Source organism: Rana temporaria, chromosome 1 (assembly GCF_905171775.1).
Source record: "Rana temporaria chromosome 1, aRanTem1.1, whole genome shotgun sequence".
Classification (NCBI taxonomy): domain Eukaryota; kingdom Metazoa; phylum Chordata; class Amphibia; order Anura; family Ranidae; genus Rana; species Rana temporaria.
In genome coordinates, this window is record NC_053489.1 from 310,194,466 (window position 1) to 310,219,823 (window position 25,358).

Genomic DNA, 25,358 nt, shown 5'->3' on the forward strand with positions numbered 1-25,358 from the left:
AAAGGTTCCCCCTCCTATATTAGTGACCCCCCCTTACCTTAGTGTATTTACTCTATGGAAGGTGGTCTCTGGTCACCAGAGTGCCCCCCACATCAGAGTTCCCCTTTACATCAGAGTCTGCAGGATTCCCCCTTACAATGCAAGGGGGAACTCAGTCTGCGGACCCTGATGTAAGTGGGAAAGAAAAAGCAGTGGACTCTGATATAATGTGGTCTCTGGTCACCAGAGCCCCCCTCAACATCAGAGTTCCCCCTTTAGATCATGATCTGCAGCGTTCCCCTTTACATAAGAGTTCCCTTTCACTGTAAGGGGGAATCCTGCAGACTCTGATGTAAGAGGAAACTCTGTGCTGGCTGGGTTATAGTAACCTGACCTTCATGTCAATGAAGACATTTTTTTTTTTTTTTTACTTTTGTTTAACTTAAACACATTGCTAATAGCACTATCTATATGTTTATAGTTTAAATACTGACATTTGCATTGTTCGGCACTGAAAACTGTAATTTTAGGTATTTTTTTTGCAGTGGCAGTAAAAGATGTGGTTCTGCCAGTAAATTTTATGATTTTTGTCAGTAAATTCTTGTGCGTGATTGTGTAGTGCACTGTATTGCCCGGGGGCCTATAATGCTCTTAAGATGACACTGGCCACAGCTGTGAAGTGCTGTGGTAGTTCATTGATTCTTCCTGTCAGGATGTATTTGCTTGCCTGTACCAGATGTCCACACACAGATACACTGACAGATCTGCCGGAGACCTGCAAAGCACCCGCGATCTGTTGATCACTGGTGCAACCCTTTACAGGCTTCAAAAAATAAATGCACATTTTTCTTACCTGCAAAAAATGTGCATTTATATTATATTATATATATATATATATATATATATATATATATATATATATATATATATATATATATACGTATTATTTAAATCAGAGAATAAAATGTGTGGCAGACTATGCCACCTTTGCATCTGTCAGTAATGCTATGTTTTATCAACTGGATCTGGAAGATTTCTTTGCAATTGCTTTGTATAGTGGCAAGTTCATGTATTTGTTTCACAGTACCAAACTGTTAATTAATCAAAATCTACCATGTTGTAGTCTGCAAGCTGTCCCTGTTGTTCCTTAATTTCATGAGCAAGTTCTTCGGCTCTGAGGACAGAACAAATATTTACAATCAGATATTTACAAAGACAAGTTTAAATCTACAGCAGCCAAGTAAAGCAAACTGCTTGAACTTATCTGAAACAAGGACAAGAGCTAGCAAGATAAAACCTGTGAGACGTTGCACTATATTATCCATATGAGCACTTTTGGTCAAAATAACAAAAGAAATGGAGGATAATAACGATAATGGTGATGTAAATGACTGTGGACTTTCAAGGAACAATTCCCCCCTTTGTCAGGCCGAGAAGAGAGAAGAGAAAACACAGAAGAGATGTCATTTTTAAAGTGAATGTATACTTTGCCCATGTAAGGAAATGGTAACAGGTAACTGTAATGCCCCATACCAGCACATACTGTACCTTCCCTTTACCTCCAAGGATGAAAAGAAATACCTGAAACTCCTTAGTATAGAGCAGTGGTCTCCAAACTGCGGCCCAAGGGCTGAATGTCGTCCTTTTGCTTGCCTTTATCAGGCCCTCTGCCTATTATTCCTCCCCGTGATACAAGGCTCTATTCCTTCTACACAAACAATGTGGCAGAATTCCTGTCACGGATAACAATAGGGCACTATTCCTAACACTCTCCCCAACAATGGGGCACTATTCTTCCCACTGAAACAATGGTGGGGCACCATTCCTCCCACTGATACCAATGATGGAGCATTCTTTACTCTCATTGACACCAACAATGGTGAACTATTCTTCCAACTTGCACCAATGATGGGACACTATTCCTCCCACTGATACCAACTGCAGAGCCCTATTGCTCCCATTGACACCAATGTTGGGATAATAGTTCTCCCGCTAACACCAATTACAGGGCCCTATTCATCATACTGGCACCAGTGATGGGGCATTATTCCTTCCCTCAATACCAATGGGACACTATTTCTTCCCCTATTACCAACAATGGTGCACTATTCCTCCCACTGACACCAATAATAGGGCATTCTTTACTCTTTATTGACAGCAGGGCATGTTCTACTCACAATGAACACGGTCCGGCCCCCTCAAAGTCTAAAGGACAGTAAATTGGTCCTTTGTTGAGAAAGTTTGGAGACCCCTGGTATAGAGAATCGTTTGACTCATGGCTGATGCTTGGCAATTAGCCACCAAGGAACCACAGACTCAGTTCCCACTGGGCTTTATCTCTTAGGTGAAGAAATGTTGGGATAGAAAGTATAAGATGCTGTGGGAGCCAGCTTAAAATTTAGGCCCCATGCACACATGACATTTAACTCTCCTAGAAGACAGCAGCGTCTTCTAGGAAAAGTGTCTAAGGGCTAGTTTACACTTGCTTCAAAACATGGCTTTGGACACGCTTTGTTAAAGCTCTCTGAACGCCAGTCAAATCTCCTGTCACTAAATAAAATGGTTAGCTTACAGTCCTGTTTACACCTTGCTTTTTCTTGGTGCTTCGATGAGACTTTGGTGGAGCTTCGGTGAGGCTTTAAGCAAGCTTTGCCATAGACTGCTATGGAGGCTTTGAAGACACTTTGAAGCACCACTGAAGCCAAGTGGGGTATCATTTTTGAAGCGAAGCCGAAGCAAAGCAAAAGCAAGGTGTACACAGGACCGTAAGCCAACCATTCTATTTAGTGACAGGAGTTCTGACTACTGTTCAGAGAACTTTATCAAAGACTGTTCAAAGTAGGGTTGTCCTGATACCACTTTTTTGAGACTGAGTACAAGTACCGATACTTTTTTTCAAGTACTCGCCGATACCGATTACCGATACTTTTTTTAATGTCATGTGACAGTATTTTTTTTTTTTTATTTAAAAAATATATATATATTTTTTTTACAGTGCTTTCCTCTTTTGTTTAAGAGGGGGGGGGGGTGGATTGTCAATGTGTTTTTTTATTTACATCTTTATTATTTTTTAAAATTCATTTTTCTCATTTATTGTCGGGGGGTCTTTGGTGAGATATCAGGGGCCTTAACAGAGCAGCATGGAGCAGCACGGAGGGGGAGAGCAGCACGGAGGGGGAGAGCAGCACGGAGGGGGAGAGCATCAGAGCATTTCCCCAAGTACAAGCACTCAGGGAAATGCTCAGTATTGGTACCGATATCGATACTAGTATCGGGACATCCCTAGTTCAAAGCCATGTTTTTAAGCAAGTGTAAACTAGCTGTTATTGTGTGTTGAAGCCAAAGCAAGTGTAAATGAGCCCCAAAAGCTATTTTTATGAGCTTTTACAGGTGTAAAGCTCTTGGTTAAGGCCTCATGCACATGCAGTTTTTTTTACAGCTTAAAACGCCTCTCCATGTTGTTCTATGTTTCCGTGCACACATGCTTTTAAGAGAATAGGTGTTTTCAAGCTGCAAAAAAAACAAAAAAAACATAACAACCCAGAGCCAGTGTGTTCTGGAGTAGCAGCATTACAGCTGTAAAAAAACGATTGACGCTGCTAAAAATGCGGCTAAACACGTGTTATTGCTGTATACAGCGTTAAGCCACGGCAAGCTTTTTTAAGCTGTAGTGATTGGATTCATGAGTGGAAAATAGAAGAGGGCAGAGAAATGCTGCTTAACGCCAACGCAGCTATAGCAGTCGAGCAGCGCCCACCGACATGAGGAACAGATATACACGCAGCCCTGGCTGATGACATAGGTTCACCTGAGGTACGGGGTCTAAATATTAACAAGTATGCACACCAGAGCGCTTGGTGGTGGAGATTTGCACACTTTGCTGCATGTTAGCACCAGGTTGTGCGCAGTCCACAGAATCGCCCTGCCAGGAGGCGAGCAAGCTGGGGTCCAGTAGCAGATATAACAGGTTGGGATTAAGCAGAAGCGTAGTTGAGGAACAAGCCAAAGGTTGGTAATGAATAGTTGCGGGTATGGATTAGGCAGAAGCGTAGTCGAGGAACAGGCCCAAAGGTCGGTAACGAGTAGTAGCGTAGATATGGATGGCAGAAGAGGAGACAAAAGCGAGATATTGGTTGGAGAGAGCACAATAATCTGGCAAAACAGGGAGTGTAGACACATGGCTTAAATCAGGAAGTTTACATTTTACCTTTTAGAGTTACTTTAAATCCATATTCTTACACAGAAATTGAAGCACTATACAACAAATGATCTTGAACAATAACTTACTTTTTCTCATATGACAAAAATACTGAATTCTCTTGATTATATGCATCAACTTCTTTATTCAGCTTTGCCATTTCGGTTGTAAGCTCGTTCACTTTACTCCTAAAGGTTGACAATGATGTTTAGAAACAGCGGTTACAGAGAATAAGACAGAATCAATAGAAATGGATTCCAATTTTCAGCAGCAACATTGGTGTATAAAATGCCATATCTATCAAGATCTACTTCAATGGTTTCTTATTTCATACATAACCCCTTTGTGACTGCAGTTCAACCTTTTAGGTCCAAATGCTTACGCCCCTTAGGCCTCGTACACACGATCGAGTATCTCGTCGTAAAATAAACGTTGTTTTCCTCGATGAGTTTCTTGTTAGGCTTGTCGAGAATCTTGTCAAGCTTTCCTTGCGTATACACTGTACACGCGGTGACGTACAGCACGTACAACGGCACTATAAAGGGGAAGTTCGATTCCACTGGCGCCACCCTTGGGGCTGCTTTTGCTAACCTCATGTTACTGCGTGTTAAGTAAGAGTTTGGTGAGAGACGATTTGCGCTTTTCAGTCTGTTACAGCGTGACAAATGTGCCATCTCCATTAAAAACGCTACTTTTACCGAAGGTGCGCTCCCGTCTCATACTTTATTCTGAGCATGCGCGGGTTTCTTAGCATACACACGAACGCGTTTCTCGTCGTAAACCAGCCCGACGAGAAACACGACAAGGAAATTGAGACTCCGGACGAGAAAAAAAAGAGAGCATGTTCTTTTTTTTTCCCTCGCTGAGATCCACAACAGTTTTCAACGAAAAACATACACACGACCGTTTTTCCTCGGCAAAAATGCTCTGCCAGCATTTTTCTTGATGGTCGTGTGTACGAGGCCTTACTGCGAGAATGTCGGCAGCGATGCAGATCAGAGAGATCACTCTGATGCTCCGATGACTGCGGCCATCTTCCCTTACTGATTTCCCCGTACATCCTCCCTGCCCCCCGGTACTGGCCAATACGATCGCTTCGCCTCTTGGCCAATCGCGCTCTTCCTGCTTCCTAAATGGTCAGGAGGAGAATCAGTGTGAAATTAGTGAATATTGATTCGCGATTGTCACACAAATGGGTGGGCTCAGGGCGTAGTGCTCTGCTCCCCAAGCCCACCCTTTTTTTTAAGCCAATTAGAGCCTCAGGTTTTAAAAAAGAAAAAAAAAACACCATTGGAATCCATGTGTCTGGTGCCCCGCGTGTAGATTAGGGTGCTGGATGCATCGATAGGGGGCGGTGCCCCTGCACCCCTAATGGACAAGCCCCACCACTGACTAAATGATTAATGTTATGCACAATAAAAACCTTGCTATATATCTGAAGACTTTCAGAAGGCAAAGAAGAAACCCTGTGATATATATCCACTTTGCACTACAAGTGCAAAGTGCACTGAAATTGCACTTGCAGATGTAGATCCGAGGGGGACATGCAAGGAAAAAAAAAAAAACAGCATTTTAGCTTGCACATGATTGGATAATAAAATCAGCAGTCTTCCCTTATTTCAGATCTTCCCCTCAGATCTACAGAGACTGCACTTCCAGTGCAATTTCAAGTGCACTTTGCACTTGTAGTGCAAAGTGGATTTTCCTTTCATAAATAACCCCCAGAATGTCATAATGAGGAGGCAAATTTCACCATTATCAAATGCACATACATACATGGAATTTTGTAGGAAAATGTATATCTTCCTCTATGCAAGCTCCACATAAACATTGGAGGCAAAGTTGCATGTATATGGAGCACTCTGCAGCATTCAGGAGCTGTTATCTTTAGGGTGGTTGGGTCATGTATATATACACTGTACATACCAAATTCTGAAAAGGACGGATTAAACTTGCAAGATCAGTTCTGCAGGTTTCCTGAGTTACCAGACTGATCTTACCCTAGAGAGCCATTAGCTGGCAGGCATGTCCCTCTCTATACCATATGTGGCTTCCAATTTCACCATCAACGCTCACATGGTAGACCAGGCCTATCCAAAGTCTTGTTACCACCATAGTGAGCCCTGCAGCATTTTCAGCCCCGCAATGCCATGTTTGTAATCAGATTTACATTTTAAGTGTAATACAATTCTTGCAGGGAATTACAGATCATGTTTCAAATGTCAGGACAGGAATCATAACACTTAAACAAAAGCAAATGTCAGATTCAGAAAGTGAGCGTTACCGAACTTCTAACTGGAAGGCGACACTAGACCTGCTGATTGAGAAGTTGTTACTAATTATATGTGGCAGTAATATGATAAAACGTTCTTTGAAAAAGTCTGAACCACTTGGCTGAACTGTATAGCTGCCAAACGTACAAACATATAGGGCAGCCATTCTCAACCAGGGTTCCGTAGAACACTAGGGTTTCTCCAGGAGGTGGCTAAGGGTTCCTTGAGCAGTGACTAACTGACCTATCATGTGATGGTGCCTGCTTAGTTCCAGGTTCAACACCACTTGGCAGAGCCAGAACCATGTCTGTAAAGAGAGCATTCTTCTTGGTGAACGACCACCAACAGAAGGGTCGATTTCCCAAAGACTACCAATGGACTACTTTTAGCAGGGGTTACCTGAGACCTGAAAATGATTGCAAGGGTTCCTTTGGGGTACCGTATTTTTCGCTCCATAAGACGCACTTTTCCCCCCCAAAAATGTGTGTGCGTCTTATGGAACGAATACTGACCAGGAGAGCCGCTGAAAGGGCATTGTTTCAGTGGCAGAACGATGCCCTATGCATCACTCTGCCCCAGCTAAATCCTGTTTCTCCCCTGCCTTCAGCTACAACAGGGAGAGAAACAAAAGGGTATTGTTCTTTATTTAAAGCAGAGGTCCACCTGATTTTTTTTTTTAAAAGCCAGCAGCTACAAATACTGCAGCTGCTGACTTTTACTTACTTACTGCAGACACTTGCCTGTCCAGCGCGTCCGCGATATAAGCAGACGAGGCTGAGCAATCGCTCGGTCCTCGGCTGCTTCCGCTGCCATCCTCGGTGAGGGAATCGGGAAGTGAAGCCTTGCGGCTTCACTGCCCGATTCCCTACTGCGCATGCGCTAGTATCGCGGCGCGCCGTCACTGGTCCCCGCTCTCTTCTGGGAACAGTGTTTTCCAGAAGACAGCAGGGGGTGACGTGAAGGGGCTGGTATCTGCACCCCCATCCCCCCTGAAAGGTGCCAAATGTGACACCGGAGGGTGGGAGGGATCCAAAAAGCAGAGGTTCACTTTTTGTGTGAACCTCCGCTTTAACCCCCACAGGATCGGCATTGATATGTAAATTGTGTGTGCATTGTTACGATAATGAGGTTAGCCGCCGCGATTCATATGCAAATTACGCCCGCGCCTCTGCATGCTGCTAACCTAGAAGGTGTGAACAGCATACAGGTGAGTATAGGGGGCATGAAGAAAGGATCAAAGAGGGGGGTTTGAGGTGCAGCGGAGGTGAGCAGAGTTGAATGGGAAGGAGGGGTTGGATTGCAGAGGTTAGCAGAGTAAGGGTTTGGGGGATAGAGGTTAGCAGATGAGTTAGAGGGGCAATGTTGTACTGAGAGAGAGATAAGAATGCAGGGATTAGTAGAGAGATGGGGGGGGTTACTGTAAGTACACCATTTACATCACTGGTCAGTGTAAATGTCTCAATATGCAAATACTCCTGTTGTGTAAATGTCCCAGTTACATTGGGGATCAGTGTAGGGTGCCCCCTTACATTGGTTGTCAGTGTAGAAATATTATTCTGTTAAATTGTATTAAATATTTTAGTACACCATTTGGTTGAGGACATTTTTTTTTCGTATTTTCCTCCTCTAAAATCTAGGTGCGTCCTATGGTCAGGTGCGTCTTATGGAGCGAAAAATACGGTAAATAGGCTGATATAGGGGGTCCTAAATAGGCAATACGCATTGTAAAATTTGAATCAACATACCGAAGCAGACCAAGAAAGTAGGATTTGTCCAGAATCTGTCTCTGAGGACCTAAAAAGTGAAATAAACCTTATTATCAGCACTGATATCTATAGGCTCATATTATTGTTACTTACATACAGTCTGACACAAAAGATTTGTGGTAAAAATAAAAATGAACATGGGCAAAAGACAAATAAATTAAGATGAATATTTGAGGTTTGCAATCTTTGCAGGTTCCCTTAGCCAAGCCACTACAAAAAAAAAAAAAACATGAAAACATGCAAATACAGTATAGTGTATAATAATGCCTTCCCTAAAATCCCTTTTTTTGCAGAACGACTCCTGCCCTGCAAGGGTTAACCGCTCATTTTTTTCTACGGATGACTGTCCCTTTGCTTCATTATGTCCAATGCAGAGATATAAACCTTGCATCAGTCTTAATGACATAAGAGGACCTTAGACTGCTGGAGCATAGGGGAGAAGAAGATGCTACGGTGACCGGTCTAGCAGCACGGAGGATCATAAGTAAATCTTCTATGTGCCCCCTGACCTAAACAAGCAGCTTAAGCAGTATTAAACCAAAAAGAAAGGGGCAGATCCACATAGAATTAGATCGGCGCAGCGTATGTGAGATACGCTACGCCGCTGTAACTTACTTTTTCCTGGTTCGAATCCCCAAAGAATTCATGCCGTAAGTTACGGCGGCGTAGTGCATCTCAAGCTGTGTAACGACGCGGAATTCAAATCGGCGATTAGGGGGCGTGTTTCATTTAAATGAAGCACGCCCCCGCGCCGAATGAACTGTGCATGCTCCGTTTCTAAATTTCCCGCCGTGCATTGCGCTAACTTAGACGTGAATTACGTCCATCCCGATTCACGGACGACTTACGCAAAAAAAAAAAAAAAAATTCAAATTTCGAAGCAGGAACGACGGCCATACTTAACATGGCAATTCTAACTATACGCCGCAAAATAGCAGCTTTAACTATACGCCGGAAAAAGCCGACTAGAGACGACGTAAGAGAATGCGACGGCCGCGCGTACGTTCGTGGATCATCGGAAATAGCTAATTTGCATACCTGACGCGGAAAACGACGAGAACTTCACCCAGCGGACGCCGAAGTATTGCATCTAAGATCCGAAGGCGTACGAAGCCGTACGCCTGTCGGATCTAACCCAGATGCCATCGTATCTTGGTTTGAGGATTCAAACTAAAGATACGACGCGGGTAATTTGAAAGTACGCCGGCGTATCAGTAGATACGCCGGCGTACTCTCTCTGTGGATCTGCCCCAAAACATTTATTATATTGCAGTGTACCAATGCTTAGATGTGGTGGCTGCATTCGTTTTCTTTTTAGGCTTTCTTTCTTCTATTTTCATCTGGTGATCCAACCAGTAAGTCTATTTTTCAACAGAACGGCTTGCAGTTACAGAGCAGAGGTGAGAAAAACCATTTAACACTGACAGGTGATTAAAATGATCAGATTTTATTATTTATGTACTGTAAATCTTTTATGCCAAAAGGAAAATAAAAAATAAAAAACGGGTTGCTGTAACCGATTTGGCTATTACAGTGGAGTTTGGCTTCATTTTGTTAGCTTATTTAAATCTGCTATTCCATCTAACATTTTTAAATGTGCCTCCTGTGCTCATTCATCTAGAGTGATGTCTGTATAATACAGGAGATGTGTTGCTGGCCAGATCACCAAGTGAAAAGACAGGTGGAAAAAAGCCTAAAAAAAAAAAAAAAAAAAAAAAAAAAACGAATGCAGCCACCACATTTAATGATTGGCAAGCTGCAATATATTACAATTTTGGATTTGTGTTTAATACCACTTCAAACCTTACAATGTGGGCACAGCCTCACTGCAAGGAAGGTTTTTTAAGATTCCTGGAGTTCAGCTTTAACACAACTGAGGACACCTCAATTTTTACTAGCTCACAAACTGCTTCAAACAGCCAGCAGCAGCCGTCAGCCATACCTGCCCTGGAGGACAGCCAGCAGTACCTGCCAGGCATACCCACCCTGTAGGAAATTCAGCTGCAGCCGCCAGACTTTCCCACCCTGGGGGATAGCAGCAGCCGCCAGCCATACCTGCCCTAAGGTACAGCCAGCAGTACCCGACAGTTATTCCCACCCTGGGGGACAGCAGCAGCCACCAGCCAGACCTCCCCTAAGGTACAGCCAGCAGTACCCGACAGCCATTCCCACCCTGGGGGACAGTAGCAGCCGCCAGCCAGACCTCCCCTAAGGTACAGCCAGCAGTACCCGACAGCCATTCCCACCCTGGGGGACAGTAGCAGCCGCCAGCCAGACCTCCCCTAAGGTACAGCCAGCAGTACCCGACAGCCATTCCCACCCTGGGGGATAGCAGCAGCCGCCAGCCAGACCTGCCCTAAGGTACAGCCAGCAGTACCCGACAGCCATTCCCACCCTGGGGGATGGCAGCAGCCAGAAATACCTGCAGGAATCCTGAGGAAGAAGTGAAGATTGAGGTCAGTTTTTTAATAAAATCAAAACAGCAATAGGCATATCTGTTCTCTACACTCGTACACTAGATACACTGGGCTGTTTTCAAACTGACCAACAGGTGCAGTGCGCCTGCGATTTACTGGCACAAAGTCATAGACTTCTGTTATTAGCTGCAGGTATGGGGCGCTTCCAGAAAGTCCACCACACCTGCAAGATATAGAATTCTATGGCAAAGTGCAGCCAATGTAAAGTAAGTCTTCATGTACACGGGACGTATTTACAACTGCTCCTGAACGATTTAACTTGACATATAGTAACCCACATTTAAAACCTCTGTTTAGCCGTGTTTACATGACGCGTTTGCATTTAAAATAATAATAATAAATATATATATATTTATTAAATGGCCAAAAACAAAAAACGCCGGGGGTGGGAGGGCAGAGGCAGAAGAGAAAGAAAAATCAGGAGGATGCAGGATTGACCTATATTGTTGTTATTTATGTGTATGAAATGTTAATTTCATTTTAAATGTGAATCTTTTTGTACGCTTATTGGCAATGAAATGTAAATTATATATGTGTTTAAAAAATTGAATAAAAACAAAATTTAAATAAACAAAAAACGCCTCTAAAAAACGAAACGCTCCTAAACGCAACTGCCTAAAAATGGCAATACACAGGACTGTGTACATGGTCACATAGGATAACATTGAATGAGTTCAGGGGCAGTTAAAAAAAGCATCCAACTGCCTCTGAACGTATGTTTAGCAGCGTCCCGTGTACATGGGGCCTAAACTGAAGTGCATCAGTGTGAAAGCAGCCTTAGGCCCCTTTCACACGATCAGTCCAATCGGGTCCTCCGGTATTCCAGGCGGACCCAATCGGACCCTCCATTCACCTCTATGGAGCGGCAGATGTAAATGGTATTGTATTCGTTTATACCCGCCTACCTCCAATCTGATCCGCGAAATAAAAAACAGAAAGGGATCCGTCCCTTTCCGTCTGTGCGGATAGGATTGGAGGGCTCAAAGTACAGTTTGTCGTTTCCCTGTCTGCTCATTGTGGCCCGCGACTGTTTGCTTAAGTGGCCCTCGCTCTTCAAAAGGATGGGCAACCCTGCTGTATCCTTACCATCAACATATTCCTGATGTAAATAGTAAGCTGATTATTAAGAAGCAGATGTGTAATGCTGATCTAAGGAAACTACGTCAGGGACACATGAGTTTTATTGCTGGAGGAGGTCCTGTTACCTATGCCATGTCAATGGAAAGTCTGTTATCTGTTCTTAAAACAACACAGCTTAATATTACATTTGTTCAAAGAATCAGCCCAAGGACTTAGTATTAAAGATGTAAAGGCATTCCATGCATAAAGATCAAAAACCTTCTGTGTGCAGCAACCCCACTAATACTTATCTGAGCCCCATCTTGATCCAGCGATGTTCACGAGAGCCTCGGCCCTCCGAGGCTCGGGAGCAAACCTGCATGGGGGCCCCCAGAGTGGAGTCATTTAACAGGAGGGAGGGGCCAGGCGCGTCGAGGGTGGACACAAGAAGAGGAGGATCTGGGCTGCTCTGTGCAAAACCAGTGCACAGAGCAGGTAAATATAACATGTTTGTTATTTAACCACTTGCCACCCGAGCCATTGTAATATGGTGGCGGCAGGAACCCTCTGTCCCTACGGGCTGCCGTCATATGACGCCTTCGGCTTCCCGGCATTGTAGAGAGCGCGCACCGATGGCAGCACGCACTTGCCGCATCACTCGGGACCTGATGCGCATGCCCGGCAGGGCCGTGATGTCATTACAGAGCAGGGACGAGGATCTGTGTGTGTAAACACACAGATCCACATGCTGTCAGGTGAGAGGAGAACTGGTCGTGTGTTCCCAGTACAAAGGAACATCCATATGTCTCCTCCCCTTGTGAGTCCCCTCGCCCTACAGTTAGAATCACTCCCTAGGTAAAACAATTAACCCCTTGATCGCCCCCTAGTGTTAACCCCTTCTCTGCCAGTCACATTTACACAGTAATCAGTGCAGTTTTATAGCATTTTTATAGCACTGATCGCTGTATAAATGTGAATGGTCCCAAAATTGTGTCAAAAGTGTCCGATGTGTCCGCAATGTGGCACTCCCGATAAAAAAAAGAGTAATAAAATAAAAAAAATAAAAAAAACAGATCACTGCCATTACTAGTAAAGAAAAAAAAAAAGACATAAATCAATAACCTATTTTGTAGATGCTATAACTTTTGCGAAATCCAATCAATATACGGTTATTGCGATATTTGCTAAAAATATGTAGAATACATATCAGCCTAAACTGAGGAAAAATCTTAATTTTTAAATCGGGGATATTTATTATATCAAAAAGTAATAAATATTGTGGGTTTTTTTTCAAAATTGTCTGTCTTTTTTTGTTTATAGTGCAAAAAAATTAAAACCGCAGAGGTGATCAAATACCACCAAAAGGAAGCTCTATTTGTGGGGAAAAAAATTATCAAAATGTAATTTGGGTACAATGTCGCACGACCGCACAATTGGCATTCAAAATGTTACAGCACTGAAAGCTGAAAATTGGCCTGGGCAGGAAGGGGGTGAAAAGGCACTGTATTGAAGTGGTTAAAAAAACAAGACTTTAATCCCACTTTAAAGGGGTTGTAAAAGTTCATTTTTATTTTCTAAATAGGTTCCTTTAAGCTAGTGCATTTTTGGGTTACTTACCTTTTCCTTCCATTTCCCTTCTAAATGTTTTTTTTCTTTGTCTAAATTTCTCACTTCCTGTAAGCTTGCCCCCATCATCCAAGCCGTTCTGGCTGGGGGTTAGTCAGCGTGCTCGCCCCCTCCCTTGGGACTACTTCCCTGCGGGGAGAAGCTGTGAATGCACTTGCTTAAAGTGGGGGTTCACCCGAAAAAAATTTTTTTAACATTAGTTTGAGGCTAATTATGTGAAGCAGAATCGGGTGTTTTTTTTTTTAAATCAATGCAGTACTTACCGTTTTAGAGAGATGTTCTCCGCGGCTTCCGGGTATGGTCTTTGGGACTGGGCGTTCCTATTTGATTGACAGCCTTCCGACGGTCGCATACAGCGCGTCACGAGTTGCCGAACGTCGGTGCGGCTCTATACGGTGCCTGCGCACCGACGTTCGGGTATTTTCGGGAACTCGTGACACGCTGTATGCGACCGTCAGAAGGCTGTCAATCAAATAGGAACGCCCAGTCCCGCAGCCCATACCCGGAAGCCGCAGAGAACATCTCTCTCTAAAACGGTAAGTACTGCATTGATTTTAAAAAAAACACCCGATTGTGCTTCACATAATTGGCCTCAAACTAATGTTAAAAATAGATTTTTTGGGTGAACCTCCACTTTAAAGGAACCTATTTAGAAAATAAAAAAAACAAACCTTTCCAACCCCTTTAAATCACTACTGTTAAAAAGGTTGCCCTCTGCTGTTAGATTTGTAAAATTACAGAAAATTTAAATTTTCCTTTCTCGGCTCCGAGTCATGTCAGCACATAAATGGGAGCAGCTGATCTGTAGTGTGCGAACATGACTCAGCGTCGGGAAAACAAAAAATTGCTTTCATATACTTACCGTCATTTTTTATTTTATTTTTACCATGCGTCATGTGAGCACACAACAGGTCCACTTCTTTTTGCTGTTTGCTGACATAATGCAAATCCAGGAAAAGCATTTAAAAAAAAAAAAAAAGGCAACAAACAGTGCACCGGCAATGTAGAACATGCAAGTGATAGCTTACAACCAATTGTTGAGCAGAACTATAAACATATATAAGGCTGTAGAAATAATAACACCATAATGATATTTCTATATATTATATACATACAATATATATATATATACACACACACACACACACACACACACACACACACACACACACACACATATTATATGTAATTTTATATATATATAAAAATTTTTTTTTCTATAATTACTACATTTTTGTTGTTTATACAAAGTCAGTTCTACCTTTTATCCCAGTTTTCATTCCACTCAAGCCTTGCTGAGTAACAGGTCGGTCTGCTACTCTTATCTGTGCTGTAAGTACTCCACTTGCACCCTGTGGCCCACCACGTGTCCCAGGTCTGGCAGTGCCAGGCAGCATCTACAGAAACGAAATCAGTAATAAAACCCACAATGGAACATAGGGCTGATTACACCAACACTGAACTAGACTGTAATAATATCAACTAATGGTACATTCATAGAATAAAAAATAAATAAAAAAGAAAGTTATTTAAATAGAAACATTTTCTCAAAATTGAGTCACAATTTCTACATTTATTATTTTGTATTGTAATTGTATTGTTATATTTATTATTATAAAAATACTCACAATGTCATACTAAAAAAAATAGACAGACAAAAAAAATAAAAAATTCTGTAGTACAACATTTTCTTCTAGTGTATATTTTGCCCAGTTTTAAGTTTTGGATTGTTTGGAGAAAGGTTAGTACTAGCAGTTTATCTTGTGGTCTGTGCCTCTGCTGGGAAGAGACAACCACCCTGTCTGTCCTGATGATTATTCATACAGAGACAGAAATGATGACAAAAGTAGACCTTAGACTGCTGGAGCATAGGGGAGAAGATGCTGTGATGCTGTGATGACCGCTCTAGCAGCAGAATTCTAAAATGTTACAATTGTCACCATAAAAAGAAGTAAGGGGATCCCTTAAAATGGGGTCGCCTGTTCCAGAGGCCTCACTTTTTGTTGCACATTCAGGACTGGACATGAAAGGAAAACCTCCCAATGGTTTAATCCTTCCACTAATAGAAAGTTTGGGCTATACCTACAGTTTAAGCTCAGCAAATCAATAAAACTAATGGAATGGTTTGGGTCAACAGCTCAGATAAGAAGGGGTAAAAGTGTAATAAAGAAAAGAAAAAAAAAAGTCAGGCTTTTTTCGCACTCATGCCGATAGCTGCCATAACTCTGGTATCTTTTTAAACAGCGGGCGGTCCGCTTTCAAATAAAAGTGGTCTCTGTGGCAGATTCCCCACGAGATCACTTTTATCGGCGGCAGGAGAGGTGCCCCACCTCCTCCAGCCGCTCCGCGTTGGTCTTTGCCGCTTACCGGAGCCGTCAGAGACAATCGGGTCCTTTCCCCTCTGAGGCATGGAGTTGATTGAAGGAAAGATGGCCCCCACTTGGCTCCATAACATTGGATGACAGAAGCGACGTCAAACGTCACTTCCACCCAATGGTCTTAAAAAGGGGTATTTTTTTTTGTATTGCTTTTAAATGTAAATATGAGATTCGAGGTCTTTTTAACCCCAAATCTCACATTAAAGAGGTCCTGACATGCTTTTTTTCTATTAGAAGGGATGTTTACATTCCTTGTAATAGGAATAAATGTGACCAACATTTTTTTTTTTTTTTTTAAAGAGAGTGTAAAAATAAAAAATAAATAGGAAAAAATAAATATATATTCTTTTTAAAGCGCCTTGTCCCCCCCCCCCGAGCTCGCGTGCAGAGGCAAACGCATATGAAGTCAAGCCTGCATATGAAAACGATGTGCAAACCACACATGCGAGGCATCGCCGCGATCAATAGAGCTAATTCTAGCTTAAGATCTTCTCTGTAACTCAAAACTGGAAACCTGACCAAATCTTTAAGGGTCAACGTTCCATTCCATTCGCCATTCCAATCTTGAAGCGTGACATGTTGGGTATCACTTTACCTCGGTGTAACATTATCTTTCACAATATAGAAAAAAATTGGGCTAACTTTATTGATGTCATATTTTTTTAATTAAAAAAAAATAATTTTCCCCCAAAATTGCGCTTCTAAGACTGCTGCCCAAATAGGGTGTGACAAAGTATTGCAATGACTGCCATTTTATTCCCTATGGTGTCTGGGAAAAAAAATCATATGTATATATTATGTTTGGGGGTTCTAAGTAATTTTCTAGCAAAAGAACCTGATTTGAACTTGTAAACAACAAGTTTGAAAAAATAGGCTTGGTCCCTAACCACTTCAGCCCCGAAAGGATTTGTCCCCCTTCCTGACCAGGCCATTTTTTGCGATACGGCACTGCTTTACTTTAACCGACAATTGCGCGGTCGTGCTATGTTGTACCCAAACAAAATGCAAGTCCTTTTTTCCCCCACAAGTAGAGCCTTATTTTGGTGATTATTGATCAAGGTTTTTATTTTTTGCGCTATAAAACAAAAAAAAAATATTTTGTACTTTTTGTTATAATAAATATCCCCCAAAAAACAAACAAATGTCTTTATTAGTTTAGGCTGATATATATATTCTTCTACATATTTTCGGTAAAACACACAATCGGTCTCCTCTCCCCTAAGAGAACAGGGACTTGTGTGTTTACACACACACACACCCCCGTTCTCATTTTGTCACAAGCGATCGCGGGTGCCAGGCGGAAATGGCGCCCACCGAGCATGCACATCGACTCCGGACACACGACGAGCGTGTGCGCGCGCCTGCTATGACGTCTTAAAGGAGCGACGTACAGCTATGGAGATTTGCGCAGCCATGCCAACCTGCCGCAGTATAACTGTTGTGACTGGTCGGCTAGAGGTTAAGTAGTTGAAACAGGCACATCCAAGTATGCAGGCATCTGGGGTAAATCTGTCCATATAGACCGTTCTCCGCACCTTTCCACGCTGTGCTTCAAGCCTCGCTTTCAGATAGCCCCACTGAAGGGTAGTCTTCCCAGTCACAATTGCAGACCTGCAGCGATGAGAACCATCAGTGTGGAGGACGGTCTATGTGGACAGCTTTACCCCGGATGCCTGCATACTAAGATGTGCCTCTTTTAATCATCCGAGTTGCTAAATGTTTTACCTTCATTAAATGTAACCATATTGCTACACTTAAAGGCGCCTCTGTTCTCTGTTATACTCTGTAGCTCCTTCTGGATTTTGCTTCCAATCTCCTTGTGAAGGCTTCCATTTGTGGATGGACATTTTATGTTTACACAACCTATCACATTGCTATAATCTTTTTAGCTCTCACACAGTGTACAATTGCTCTAACTGCAGCTCTCCACCTCCTAGGGAAGAGAAGACTGCAGATAAATAAGTAAAACTTGTAGGAGGATTTGTTTCATCCCTGTGTATCATCTGAGGCCAGTCATTTCACCGGATATATGAGAGGTTTTACACCACTTTAATTTGCAAGGATTTCCTCTTACTTCCTGTTTGGCTATAGTCCTGTGTCTTTGCAACAGAACACAGATTTTTTGTGTTATAACCCTCCCTTGTTCTATTCAAAATGAAAGAAAAAAAATGTTTTGCCTATACTTCTACTTTAACACTACTTCGGAGAGATTTGTGTCTCATGGACAAGAAGTAAGGCGACACAGACAGCAGTGATGATCAGTAATATGTACAATGCTTTTATTCCCTATACCTGCTCCATGTTTTATGTACCTTGAAGAACTATCAGATAAAAAGGAGACAATCAATTTAATCTCCAACCAAAAAAAGGCTTCTGGAGGCTACAGGAATGTTTAGGGTACAGATGATAACATACAGTTTCAGGACCAACAGTCCGGTATCAGTACAGTACTACTGCTTCTTCAGCTTTTCACAACAGACTTGATACCAGAGTACCATTTGCATATGGAGAAACATAGGGAGTACTTACAGCAGTTGGAAGCCTGCTTGCTGTTGGTGGGGCTCTCATTCCAGTTGGAGGTCTGTTTGGAATAGAGCCAATACCTCCCCTTGAGATGGGACGAGCTGATGGCGGCCGTTGACTGCTCGCCATGTTAAGTGACGCTGAAAGGAAAATAAGGAAAACATAAAAATAATGGCTAATATAATACAGTGAGTTTCATGTCAGTAAAGATATAAGGAATATTGAATATTCTTGTATACACCCAAAGGTAGTGGGTTCTAGTTTAGCAGCTCATCAACTTTAAAAGGTAGAGTTACCTACGAAGGCATATTCTAACATAGCATAGACGGGTTTTATAATCTGCCTCTTTGTAAGATTACCCTCCCCCACACCTGACATGAAGAGACAGTCAGTAGGTATGGAGGACACCAACAGACAATAGATCATTGCCTGATCTGTTCAGAACAGTCATGCCTTTGTAAACCCTATTTAATAAAGAAGCGCAAATAACTACAACAAACCAGTCAAACTCCTCCTTAAGATCACCATGCATGTTACAATCTGATTGAACTCTATTCTAATTGGCTGCTCTCACACTGAAAGCGCTAGCCGTTAGCGCTAAAGCGGCGCTCGTTTTAGTGGTGCTTTAGCGTTAAGTGCGACACTTTTCGGACGCTAGTGGGGTGCTTTTTACCGAACAGAAAGGGGTAAAAAGTTTTGTTTTGCTGCACTTTTCAGGCGCTTTTAAAGCACTGCACCATTCATTCCAATGGGCAGGGCGTTTTTGGGAGCGGTAAATACAGCGCTTCCAACTTGCCCCAAAGATGCTGCTTGAAGGACTTTTTGTAACATCCCGTAACCGCACTACCCGAATGTGAACTGTGAAAAGACACACTGCAATGAATGGGAGACATTTTCAGGCGCTTAGCACAGGCTATTTCTAGCGCTTAGGCGCTTGAAAACCGTCCCAGGTCTAACATCTACTAAAAACTATGTAGTACAAGGGCCTGCTTAATTTGATAGATTCGGTAGGTCCTCATTAAAGATGGGCTTGAGTGTGTTTGGAGTCTGAACCCGCTTGGGCTATCCCTGCAGACAGCCAATCATAAGTAGCCAAGGCATTGTCTGCCCTGCAGCTGCAAGTATACAAGGGGTGAGCATACATGCAGCTGAGAATATCTCATTGGAGGTTATTTACGAAAGGGAAATACACTTTGCACTACAAGTCCAAAATACAAGTGCAAAGTGCACTCGCTGTAAATCTGAGGGCTAGATCTGAAATGAGGGGAAGCTCTGCTGATTTTATTATCCAATCATGTACAAGCTAAAATGCGTTTTTTTATTTTCCTTGCATGTCCCCCTCGGATCTACAGCGACTGCACTTCCAAGTGCACTTTCAGTGCAATTTAAAGTGCACTTTGCACTTGTAGTGCAAAGTGGATTTGCCTTTAATAAATAACCCCCTTTGTCTGGTTGGATTGTAAGGTATTTGGTGACAATTGCTAGCTTTGTGTGAATCAAAACATTATTTTGTTATTTGAGTGGCTTGGGTGCTTTTTGTTCTCTCCTTTTTTAATATATTAGGATTTTCTTTGGCATTTAAATAAAACAGATGATCAGATTCCCACTAATCATAATGAAATGAACACAGATGATTGTGGGCTCATTCACAAAGCTGTTCAGAACTGTACACTGTCATGATCGGCATCCTTCTGCGATGGTTACAGCTGGGTGTTTGCATTCCAGAAGCCTGTACAAATCAGTGACAGGCTCAAGTGTTAGGGAGAGAAGAGCAGCCCTGTATGCAGATAGTTTGCACCCAGGTCCGCTCATGTGTTCCTAACCACAGCAGGGCTAGATCTAGCCCAACTGATCTGGTGTTGACCAAAAAAAGTCAGGGGGGGCATAATGTCAGCATACTATCATTTTATCCTCTCCTAGTTCCCCATGGCCCGGATTCACAGACAGTGGCGCACATTTATGCCGCCGTAGCGTATCTCCTGTACGCTACGCCGACGCAGCGCAGAGAGGCAAGCATGGAATTCACAAAGCACTTGCTCCCAAAACTGTGCTGGGTTTCCTTGGTGTAAGCCGGCGTAGGTGGAAGTGGGCGTGAGCCATGCTAATGAGACGTGACCCCATGCAAATGATGGGCTGGGCGCCAGACAGATATGTATAATGAACGGCGCATGCGCCGTCCCGTGGAGGCATCCCAGTGCTTATGCTCAGAATCACGTCAGAACAACTCCCTAAGATACGTCGAATCACTGCCTACGGCGTGATCGTAACCTATGTCCAGTCATATTCACGTCCAACGTAAACTACGTAAAATACGTCGGCTTGTGTTCCCTGGTGCAGCCCTTTGCATGGATGCTGCGGAGTTACACCTCCTTTATGGGGCATAACTTTACGCCGGACGTAGAACTTTACATATTTAAATAGAAAATCAATGGGAGCGCCAAATGCGTCCAGTGTAAATATGCGCCCACTCTACGCCAGCAAGTTACGTTGGTGGGATGAAGCCTGTTTTTAGGCGTATCTTAGTTTGTGGGTCCGGCGCACAGATACGACGGCGCATATTTGCACTTACGCGGCGTATCTGGAGATACGTCGGCGCAAGTGCTTTGTGAATCCGGGCCTATATCTCTATGTGGCTGCAATGGAGATACGTCGGCCCAAGTGCTTTGTGAATCCGGGCCTATATCTCTATGTGGCTGCAATGGAGATACGTCGGCCCAAGTGCTTTGTGAATCCGGGCCTATATCTCTATGTGGCTGCAATGGAGATACGTCGGCCCAAGTGCTTTGTGAATCCGGGCCTATATCTCTATGTGGCTGCAATGGAGATACGTCGGCCCAAGTGCTTTGTGAATCCGGGCCTATATCTCTATGTGGCTGCAATGGAGATACGTCGGCCCAAGTGCTTTGTGAATCCGGGCCTATATCTCTATGTGGCTGCAATGGAGATACGTCGGCCCAAGTGCTTTGTGAATCCGGGCCTATATCTCTATGTGGCTGCAATGGAGATACGTCGGCCCAAGTGCTTTGTGAATCCGGGCCTATATCTCTATGTGGCTGCAATGGAGATACGTCGGCCCAAGTGCTTTGTGAATCCGGGCCTATATCTCTATGTGGCTGCAATGGAGATACGTCGGCCCAAGTGCTTTGTGAATCCGGGCCTATATCTCTATGTGGCTGCAATGGAGATACGTCGGCCCAAGTGCTTTGTGAATCCGGGCCTATATCTCTATGTGGCTGCAATGGAGATACGTCGGCCCAAGTGCTTTGTGAATCCGGGCCTATATCTCTATGTGGCTGCAATGGAGATACGTCGGCCCAAGTGCTTTGTGAATCCGGGCCTATATCTCTATGTGGCTGCAATGGAGATACGTCGGCCCAAGTGCTTTGTGAATCCGGGCCTATATCTCTATGTGGCTGCAATGGAGATACGTCGGCCCAAGTGCTTTGTGAATCCGGGCCTATATCTCTATGTGGCTGCAATGGAGATACGTCGGCCCAAGTGCTTTGTGAATCCGGGCCTATATCTCTATGTGGCTGCAATGGAGATACGTCGGCCCAAGTGCTTTGTGAATCCGGGCCTATATCTCTATGTGGCTGCAATGAAAAGCACATGTAATAAGCCAGCTTTTTTCAACTTTTTTTTTTTTGGAGTCATGGCACATTTTAAAAGTATACAAAAATCACAAGATACCCCAGTCCTGAATTGTATATATTGGGCTGAAGGGCACTGACATCTGCAGTGGATGATGATGATGTCACCCACTCCTTACGCCATTGTTACCCCCTTTACATCAGAATCAGCCCCCTTTACATACCCCCCCCCCCCCCTATTAAATTGCCTTTTTCAAACCAGTCGTCCCCATCCCATCAGGGTCCCCCTTCCCAGAGCTTTTTTTCCTCAGAAAATAGGTGCAGGAACTCAACCACTACCCCGTTCAGATTTCACAAACAGTAGAAGGGTCTTAAAGGGGCATTGCATAACAGGATTGCATTACATACAGAGTGCAGAGTTCAGGAGGGTTACACACAGAGTGCAGAGCTGTCACTTGTAAACTCAGAAACCAGACTTCTGTGTTTACAAGTGGTTGTGATGAGCAGGCACCAAAGGGTCTGAGCTAAAGGTGGTGGAACTGAGTTCCTCCAAGTTCCCCCTGAAAAAAAGCCCTGCTCCTTCCTATTAAAGTCCCCCAACACAGTACAGTCCCCCCAATCACAACATAACATCCTGCTCTAGCCCCCTTGCGCCATGGATGACAGCAGTTTGCTCAGATATGACAGTTGCATCATGTGACCTGCAGCTGACCTCCCTCTGATCACCTTCAAACTAATTCTGCACTCTCATAGACTTGTATGGAAATAAAAACCGTTAAGGGTTTTTAAAATAACACATGATCAGGAAAGGCAAAGATTGTTTACACATTCTAATCACGTGTTCCATAAAGCAGCACATAGCCTGTATCTACTGTAGAACTAAGAGTCCCAGCATATCCTACAATAGCACCTTGCTTGGTGAGCTGATCCTCACTGTCACTAACTATACCACCAGCCCAGTATTTACCTATGTCCTCACACGCTAAATCCTATCTATGGATCATACTATAGGAGAGAGAAGAACGTCTCACACAACAGACACTCACATCTCTCCGGTCTCCTCCGCTTTCTGCGGCCTCACGGTATCTTAGCAACTGGAGCCACGTGGGTTCGTTTACCCAATCCGTGGAGCGCTAAGTTCTCGCGAGCACCAAGCAATGTTAGTGCACGTTAGGTGACGTAACCAGGATTGCCGTGCGTGAGAAGAAAGATGTAAAGTGATGGGTGACAGACGGCTGTCCCGGGGGTTACGTTCTGTAGACACCAGCGATTAAAGCGGGCCTGTACTTAGTAATGAGTTCTGTCATCGAGTAGTCAGTGCTTGCTTCCTTTATGGGTCACCCAAGCTAGTCACCATAAGTGACCCTAACCTAGAGGAGGAGCACTTACCTATCTGGTGGGCGGTGAGGTAAACTTGTACCCTCTTTATGAGCTGCCTGATACTTCTGGGTGTTTTGTATAGTCTGTCCCCCCACTGCCCTCAGTGGTTTCTTCCACTAAGCCATACGTCACTACAGGTGACATTGGAAGGAACCACTGAATGTAGTGGGGGACATGCTATCCAATCTCAACCAGAAGTGTCAGGAAGCTGATGAAGACAACCAGGATTAACCTCACCGCCCACCAAGACAGGCAGGCTTTCATGGTTGTTCTTCTCAAACTTCTGTCACTTGAAGATGTCCAGGCTAGAGCTAACTAAGGTTAAAGCGGTAGAGCAGAAGCAGCTGTGATAGTTATCAATTTTATTATGAGCTTACCTGTAGGTGCAAATAAAAAAAAGAGTTTACTACCACTTGAAACTTGGTAAAAAAGAAGAAGAAAAAAAAAACAGTTTCCACCTGCATGGTAATGTGCTACTATTCACCACATACAAGCACAATATGAAAGACTTCCCTTAAGGCCCGCTTCACACCTATGCATTTTTTACTGCGTTTTCAGTTTTGCGAATGAGGCCCAAAAGGAAGCCTCTGCAGCGGCACGCTGTCATCGCTGTCACCGCTGCAGAGGCTTCCATCTTCACCCGGTCTTCCTTCCAGCTTTGGGGACTTCTGTTTTCTGATTGGCTGCTGCCAACAGGCAGAGCCGGTGATCTGCCGTGCTGGTTCCATGTATCATGGAAGTTCCAGCGCATGCGCGAACTGATGCGCAGAGATGGTTCCAGCTATCGGGAAAGTTCCTTCAAGCACTGCGCAGGTGCAAACTTGCTGACGGAAATCCCCGAACGGCGGCCGGCATTCAAGGCCGCGTGGACTTAGAGGAAAGTGGCCAGTCGGCCTCACGTCCTCGCTGCGCTCGGATGGCTCGCTTCGCCCGCTCGGCTCTTTTTTTAACATCCTCCAATCCACGGGGATGTTAAAGAATGAGCCTGGATGCCGGGCGAGGTTCGGAGATTTCCGTCGGGAAGTTTGCGCCTGCGCAATCAGTGAAGGAACTTCCCCCATAGTGGAACATTGAGGACAAGTCACCGGCCCTATGATGGGATCGGGTGGTACCATGGGTACCAGGCAGCACTTTTAGGGGGCAGCATATTTTTTGTGCTATAAATATATATATATATATATATTTTTTAACTTTTTGTTATAATAAATATCCCCAAAATTTAGAAAAATAAACTATTTTCTTCAGTTTAGGCCAATATGTATTCTTCTACATATTTTTGGTACCAAAAAAAAACACAATTAGCGTACATTGATTCGTTTGCGCAAAAGACATTGTGGCCGCCGGCAATTCACAGGTCCCTTTATACTCCTGGATACATGTATAGAGCCATGGGAGGTCCTTTTATACGCCTATATGCATGTACAGAGCCATGACAGGCCCTCTTTATACATGTATAGAGCCATGACAGGTCCTCTTTATACTCCTATATACATTTATAGAGCCATGGCAGGTCCTCTTTATATTCCTTTACATGTAAAGAGTCTCGACAGGTCCTCTATATACATGTATAGAGCCATGACAGGTCCTCTTTATACATGTATAGAGCCATGACAGGTCCTCTTTATACTCCTATATACATTTATAGAGCCATGGCAGGTCCTCTTTATATTCCTTTACATGTAAAGAGTCTCGACAGGTCCTCTATATACATGTATAGAGCCATGACAGGTCCTCTTTATACATGTATAGAGCCATGACAGGTTCTCTTTATACATGTATAGAGCCATGACAGGTCCTCTTTATACTCCTTTATACATGTATAGAGCCATGTCAAGTACTCTTTATAGTCCTATATACATGTATAGAGCAATGACAGGTCCTCTTAATACTCCTTTATACATGTATAGAGCCATGACGGGTCCCCTTTAGTTATCATGATATAAAATAATGAATGTGGGGGCCTTTTGGTGGGCGTGATTTTTTTTCTGGGGGGGGGGGGCAGCATTTTATTCTTGGTCCCAGGCAGCACAATGTCTTGGGCCGGCACTGCCAACAGGTCAAGTTTTTAGGCTTTCCATTATTTTGCACAAGTGATTTGATCAATTTCAC

The 25,358-nt window shown here is 43.6% G+C and overlaps 1 protein-coding gene across 1 annotated transcript in view; it reads right to left on the reverse strand.

Moving 5' to 3' along the window:
* Window positions 1-23,011, reverse strand: part of IFT74 (intraflagellar transport 74) — a 136,518-nt gene extending 113,507 nt beyond the window's left edge. Inside the window, exons 1-6 of the mRNA XM_040358623.1 lie at window positions 22,916-23,011; window positions 18,286-18,419; window positions 14,640-14,775; window positions 8,196-8,244; window positions 4,267-4,365; window positions 1,093-1,153 (exon numbers count right to left, since the gene is read on the reverse strand). Coding sequence (XP_040214557.1) covers window positions 1,093-1,153; window positions 4,267-4,365; window positions 8,196-8,244; window positions 14,640-14,775; window positions 18,286-18,408 — 468 coding nt within the window. The 5' untranslated portion in view covers window positions 18,409-18,419; window positions 22,916-23,011. The remainder of the gene's footprint in view (window positions 1-1,092; window positions 1,154-4,266; window positions 4,366-8,195; window positions 8,245-14,639; window positions 14,776-18,285; window positions 18,420-22,915) is intronic.
* Window positions 23,012-25,358: the final 2,347 nt, after the last annotated feature.